Raw genomic sequence first — 7178 nt, 5'->3', positions numbered from 1 at the left:
AGGGAGTATTAACAACTTATGCCAGGAAAAAAACAGATGAAAGATATTCCCTCCGTCCCATATTAATTGACGCTGAAATGAATGTATCCAGTGCTAGATACATCCATTTGGGCGTCAATTAATATGGGACAGAGGGAGTAGCAAACAGGTGACAAAAATAGGCGGAAATGTAAGCACATTAAGCTTTAAAAATGCACACACATACAATATTCATTTAGCAATGAAAGCATAAAAACAGAAAGGAACCGGGTATTTAGATAAACATACATATGAAAGCATAAAAACAGAAAGGAACCGAGTCTTTAGATAAACTTACATACTGTGGCATCCCTTATAATTCCAACTGATACTAGAGCAACCTTTGCCTCAGTAATGAATTCTTCGATGCTGGCCTGGTTGTCAGAACACCTCGGAGGAACAACTGGAAAAGAATCCTGGTCACCTTGAAACCGACTCTTAGAATGGTGTATAAGGCATGAAAAAGAGGGGAAATTGCTGAAAAATAACTGAAAGTATACAAACCTGCTCCATTATTCCCCTATACACCATGGTTAGCGCCTTTTTCCCATAAGTGCTATCGTAGTTGAAAGCACTTAGAGAAGGTCCAGCCCTGCAGATGTTGAAATCTAGGGTCAGAAATGTTGATGCTTATTACAAAGTTGATTGAGACTAGCAAAAACCTGCGATCGCCTTGTGTTAAAGCTCCAAGAGACTCGAGTCTTTTTGCCACAATTGATGCAAATCGCTTTTCACCACCAAGATTTGTAAAAAGAAGCCTACATTTGGATTTCCAGATCTGTTATTAGGATATGTAACTCATTCTACTGTCTAGATCACAAAAATAGTGCAAAAAAGAAATAAATTCAACATGAACTGTGCCAGGACGACCAATATAATTAGCAGAGGGCAACCCTCAGACACTGAACAATAACTTTTGCTTGATTTTCTCAGCATTTGAGTACTGTGTGATTTATGTTGCGTGCATAGCAATTACTAACCCTGTGAGACCAACAAGTCCAGTGAAATTGTTGTTGACTAGATTTCTCTATAAGGATTCTGGAATCACATTGAAACCATTACAAGACATAATAGATGGTAGACAGGAAATATAGCCTGTCATGCAGAACCTATAACCTCCTAACTTCAACAATTACAAGAAATTATCTGTAGCCTGCATAAGCCTTTTAGAAGGCAACATATTGCGTAGAAAACAAGTGCATACTCATTGTTATGCAGATTTGGAAAATATATACATTACTGTTTCTACACATATGCATTAGCAAATCATCAGTCGTTCCAGATTCCAGGTGATAAACATCTGCAGTTACATATAATACATCGACAAGTTAATAATTGTTCTACCTATCCTTGATAGTTGCTTCTATCGCTAAGTGGAAAAAAATCCAATCTAGATCTAACTTTTCATGCAGAAGCAGACAATACCATACAATCTTGATTCTAGTCATAGTTTAAAACTTCGTACCGGAATAGAGGATTATAACTTCAGAAACAAAGGTGCAGATTTACAAATTAGATCTACAAGAAAACCTTGACATATATGAATAAACAGCAGACCTATATTGTGGTGCAGATGTTTGATTAGAGCGATGTGTTCTCCCAAACTGCTGTATTGCACGGTCTGCACTCCAGGGGAGTTCTAGTGTTACATGTACTCTCCTTCTCTGCAAATTTTGTTTAAGCATTTTTAGATCATTACAAATAGATGATTGGTGTAGTTGCAACAGATGGGAAAAATGGAGATACAAAAACCTGGTTTTTTGCCCTTCTGTCAGCATGTAGGGAAACACCAGCTGATCCCGCTTCAGATATAATTGCAATTAGTTTTTTGTCATCCATGAACTGCTGCTTTTCATGCATATTGATCATCTCCATTGAGACTTCTTTCCTACAAGCAAAAAATATACACGTATGGGATAGCTGACAAGAAAAATGTAAAACCAATAACATAAGTAAGCTATCTCACGCGTTCCGCGCCTGATAAATAACGCCTTTTCCATCTGAAGCTCTTATTAGCATACCACGTCGTCCAGTTATTTCTGCGACCTTGTCAGGCCCCCCTAGCTACAAAATTCAAATAAAATGGAATGTTCTTAATATGTTATAGCCTAAAGCAGAGAATGGGTTTAATTAAAATCTACACAACTTATCCCTTTACACATAATTTTCAAGTTCTAGATATAAGATTTCATCTTCAGGCAAAAACAGATGCCAACAAGGAAGCTCTTCCAGCAATGCTTACTCAAGCAGTACACAAATGGTTTTACATCTCGAACATCCCTTTCTTCTGCTCTGAAATGCAATATTGTAATACCATCCATTACCCTAGCACTCGCCATTTATAATAGTTATATACCAAAATATCCAGAAAGCAAGAAATGAAATAGAGAATCATCATACAACCCTATCAGTTCATACTAGAAGAAACCTAGGTAGGTGTATGAGAATATTTGTAATGCTCCAAGGTCTGAAATCTCTAAAAAAAAGGCCAGTCCCCTGCATGGGAACTCGATAGGACTCAGGATATTGGGCTTCACTTCACCCCAAAGAGTGAGGCCGGAAATACTATGTTAGGATCCAAAGGCATTATATATTGTGGTATGAATTAAATCGTTACTTTATTAGGGCCACATTGGCCACCACTAATTGGGTTGGGATGACAATCTTTGCAAACATTAGTTGATTCTGAACTTCAATATACAGAAAAGTCCAATACAAGCTCCGAAATTAGAGAGAACAACCAGGATTATGATAATCAACATTCCTACGAGAAGTAAGCTAAAATTACCTGATCAATGATATCATCCAGAGGATTATTAGGGAGATCCAAGGAACGTATGACATCCAAAATCTTCAACTTTCTCTCTACTGCGGAGTCATACCTGACAATAAGACACAACAAAGCATTTATAAATCGTGCAGATGATCATAAGCTGATGAGGATTGTGGTTCATCAAATACACAAAATACCTCTTTGAAAAATCAGCTACATTAGCATCATGCTCCATTTCCTGGCCTTCTATCTTCTTACATGAGTAGCATGACCAATCATCAGTCAACATACCAGTCCAAGGTGGTGTCAGACAGCTAGGATGAACACGTAGAGAACAACCAGAGCAATTGAGCAATAGACTCTTCTCCTGAAAATAAAGATATTTGTTATATCACTCCGTTTTTATTTACACCCAAGTAAACTTTATAAGGTTTGACGAGGTTTATATAAAATAATATGAACTTTCACAATAACAAATACATATGTTCCAAAAATACATTCAATGTCAATTCTAATGGTATTGATTTGGTATTGTGGATGTTAAATTTTTTTTTTGTACTAACTTGATCAAAGTCTACTTAAGACAAAGCTGATAAGCAGAGTAAATAAAAACGGAGGGAGTACAAAAGAACTTTACAAGAAAAAACTCAAATGAATTTTCACTTCCACAGATATCATATTTTCCTGCCGACATTCTACAGTGGTTTTGGCATGGTTATCAGTTATAACTAATCACAATATTAAACAGCAAATGGTACTGACAAATATGGAAGAAAGAAGTACGAAAGCAGCCACGGTCATGAGGTTAACTTGCAAAAAGAATGGCACTCCGTATAACTTAAGAGCAATGATGTCAAAGAATCTGACAGATCTGAATTTGTATTCAACAATATAGATCTGTATGATCCTATTTAACACAAAAGAACCAAATAATAAACAATAAAAGTCACCTCCTCTGAGTTGCAGATTTGACACATGTGGAACTCCTCATCCGATTCTGATGATTCATGGTCTGATGACTCAGCTGGAACATTATAAGTAGATTAACAATTATCAAAAGAATATAAATTAAAAAGTTCAGCATATCTAATCAGAAGTACTCAAGTAGCAATAGCTCTGTCTCAAAATATCACACTATAATAAAGCATTGTTGTGGCTGCTAAAAGCAGCTGTTTCAGCAAGTATAGTTGCAACCTACACAGACATAGCGGACACGTAATCGATGGCATGTAATGAGCATTAAAGAGATGTTTCTGCTTTCTTGAGTAATCAATTGTTGCATATTTGAATTTTCAAAGGGAACCTTCTTGCACATTTATTATGCATCTTATTGCTAAATACTGCAAGGAACATTTTGTAGTTATTTCCTTTTGTATCAGGGGCTTTCCCATCCAGTTATTGTTTTCTTTTTGGGGGGAACTCATTCCCATCTAATCATCTTGATTGTTCCATGTGTGCCTGTAAAGCAATAATTGGTTTATGGTCTACCTGATCAGTGATCAAGATTCAAGAGAAACAGCACAAAGGCAGAGGGCAAGTTTTATGCTAGCACTTTTAGACCTCATTATTCATCTTTTCATCCATTACTAGTAAAAGGTACATGCTTTGCATGTCAAAACATTTGCATCGATCTAGCCTCCAAAAGGCGATCCGTAGAGGAAACAGATTAGCAAATGATCAAACGTAATGCTGTCAGTATCATGCATCATTTATATTGCTTGCACCTGCTGTTATTCTCACTTTTTTCTTCTTCCACTTAGCATCTTTTAGATAGTTCTTGACTTCAGATAGGCCCGGGAGATTCATTTAGGGGGTTAGGACTTAGGACTAAGGAGGGAGATAGAAGGCTTTAGGAGGAATGAAAAATGTCTAGGCTATGGGAGGCTGAACTCCATGTGGCACAATCTAGTAGCGTAAGGATTTGCCAACTCTCCACCACTGGCTCATGTTTGAAGTTATTCCCACACTATATAGGGATATATATCCCACCGTTATATTCATACTGCCTCACACGTTTTAGTTTTTCCGTTCATTACTTCCTTTTTCAAATGTTTATTTCAAGTTACTAAATTTAATTTCTGTAAACATTCCTGAGCATATTACACATATAAGCACCGTCATACACTACCCTGTAGACCTTGATTTCTGATCTTCAAATAGTTAGCAACAGCTGCACCTATAACTTTTACATAGCCTTTCCAGACCCTTGTGTGATAGCATTGAGGGCGAGGCGACATCATAGACACAATCTAACTTTGTGTAATAGCATTGAGCAATGAGAATAATAGGCTGCTGCCCAGAGTGTCTAACCCACTATCCACCAAGATATTTTAAGTCGGTAGTTTCTTTCTTCTGTCTAGAGAAAGTATAATCAAGTCAGAGTCCCATAATTCTTACAGATATAAGTGAGTTTTTTTCTATGCTATAAAAAATCATTTCCTCATCGTCTTTGAGAATATAGATTATACAAGTATTTTTGATGATTTCAGTAACTATGTTGTTCCCAATGAGTACATTAACAGCTGTATCCGATGACATAAATGAAAGTACTTTCACATGAACAAAACTTGAATTGCTAATTTCCAAAAGTTACCACGATGTTCCCAGCAAGTATATTGACAGCTGTATCCAGTACAAGAATGCATGTTACACAAACAGTTTACATTGAAAGGCTGGTCAAAATCATATTTGTGCTACTCGCAAAAAAAAATCATATTTGTGCTGGCATTTAAATTAATGTTTCAATACAGCTATGCTATAACAGAAAGTGACACAACCTGGAACTGCACTACTGACTAATAAGCAATAAAAGGTTTGCTAAATGGCTGGCAGCTGAGACTATAATCAAGTGATCCCCAAAAAACTTACATGGAGAATAGTCACCACTATCATCATCGCTCACATCTTCCATTTTTGCTACTTTCCTAACTCGCCCTTTAAAAGATACATCTTGTGGAGAATGCCGCTTACGCTGGATCTCCGTGACTTTTTCTTCACCTACAATAGCTTATTTAATTAAATAGTAAAGAAGCAGACAACTAGAATAACCAAAAGACCTGAAACAATATATGACCAAATGAAAATGATTCAGGGAGGACGCAAAATGAAATAATGAAATACCCCTAAACAGGATGCTCCAGCTCCCTAGATGAAAGGGTCACATTCTAACCCATTAGTTTGTTTATGCGACTATGCGAGTGATAATGGATATAACTGAAAATGTATAGTTGACCAGTAAAAGGAAATATCACTAGAGTGAGCACTAACTTCTCGCCTTCTAGGTAACAATATTTCATGTGTCACACACAGTACTTTGCATGCAACAAGGACTAAAGATGTGGAAGTCGATAAAACCTGGCTAGGGTTAACATGCTAAAACAACTAGCACAAACCTTGCTGAAAAGTATCAGGTTTTGGAGGTAAAGGGTAATTTTCTTCCACCAGCTTCAGAAGAAGCTCCCGGGGACCAGAAACAAAGTCTTCCATTTCAACACCCTGTTTCAAATTTGAAATAATCAAGCAGTCACTTTGTAAGTTGCTACAAACGCTAGAGAGAGAGAGAGAGAGAGAGAGAGAGAGATTTGAGATGTTCAGCAGGAAACATGAACGCACATATTTTGTGACAGCTTCCTCTGTTCGAGCCTCTCCAGTACTCTGAAGACCAATCACCACACATTTGTTCTCAGCCAAAGCCTCCTTAGCCAACTTCACAACAGCAGGGACCTTCGCAGACATGCACATATGCCTGAAGAAACGCTGCAAAAAGTAGCCATCAATTTTATATGAGTAACAGTGTAAGTACTTTAGTACTTTTTAGCATGTGAGGCAATTATCTAGGATATTCCTTATGCTATACTGTAAAATGTGCCAAAATAGAAGAGCAAAAAATGACTTTAGAAAACCATGCAGTCATGGAACTGTAAAAGATGCAGAATTGCAAAGGTAATAAAATTCAATTTAGTTAGTTTCCAGAAAATGTAAGGATGCAACACCTGATGACTGGACCAATATAGCCGCCATATTTGATTTGAAACACCTTTCTCTTCTCCAGAGATTTCACCTGCTGATAGGAGCTCAAGGCGCAAGTCCGCCCAGAATTCGGCTGCCTTTCCGTACATATTCTGCATTGTAGATAAAAATAAAGCAACTTTATCGTAAGATAATAGTCTTTTATGTTAAAAAGTGGATAGAGAGCCTAAAAATCAATTACTTGTTGCAACACATGAATATCATTGCAAATAAACATTTTCTCAAACACAAACAAACAACAAGTTGGAATACAAACTACAAAGAGTTTTACTTTACGGATAAGCAAAAATTGACGGGAAGAAGACATGAAAGTGCAAAGCGACCATACCACCAAAAATAAAGCTATAAGACAAAAAAA

General features: G+C 36.9%; 1 protein-coding gene across 1 annotated transcript; it reads right to left on the bottom strand.

Moving 5' to 3' along the window:
- LOC123172232 (protein FORGETTER 1) lies at window positions 1-6938 on the bottom strand (the record flags this gene model as incomplete). The annotated part of the gene is given in 13 exon segments (XM_044589237.1): window positions 1-434; window positions 523-610; window positions 681-776; window positions 1576-1682; window positions 1771-1906; window positions 1985-2082; window positions 2807-2900; window positions 2989-3158; window positions 3742-3815; window positions 5660-5788; window positions 6184-6286; window positions 6404-6547; window positions 6784-6938. Coding segments are annotated over 13 exon segments (1506 nt in total). The 5' UTR covers window positions 6919-6938.
- Between the last annotated feature and the right edge of the window lie 240 nt (window positions 6939-7178).

Source organism: Triticum aestivum, unplaced genomic scaffold (assembly GCF_018294505.1).
Source record: "Triticum aestivum cultivar Chinese Spring unplaced genomic scaffold, IWGSC CS RefSeq v2.1 scaffold209703, whole genome shotgun sequence".
NCBI classification, from domain to species: domain Eukaryota; kingdom Viridiplantae; phylum Streptophyta; class Magnoliopsida; order Poales; family Poaceae; genus Triticum; species Triticum aestivum.
Note: the sequence above shows the minus strand (reverse complement) of the source record. Positions and strands in the feature narration are given on the sequence as shown.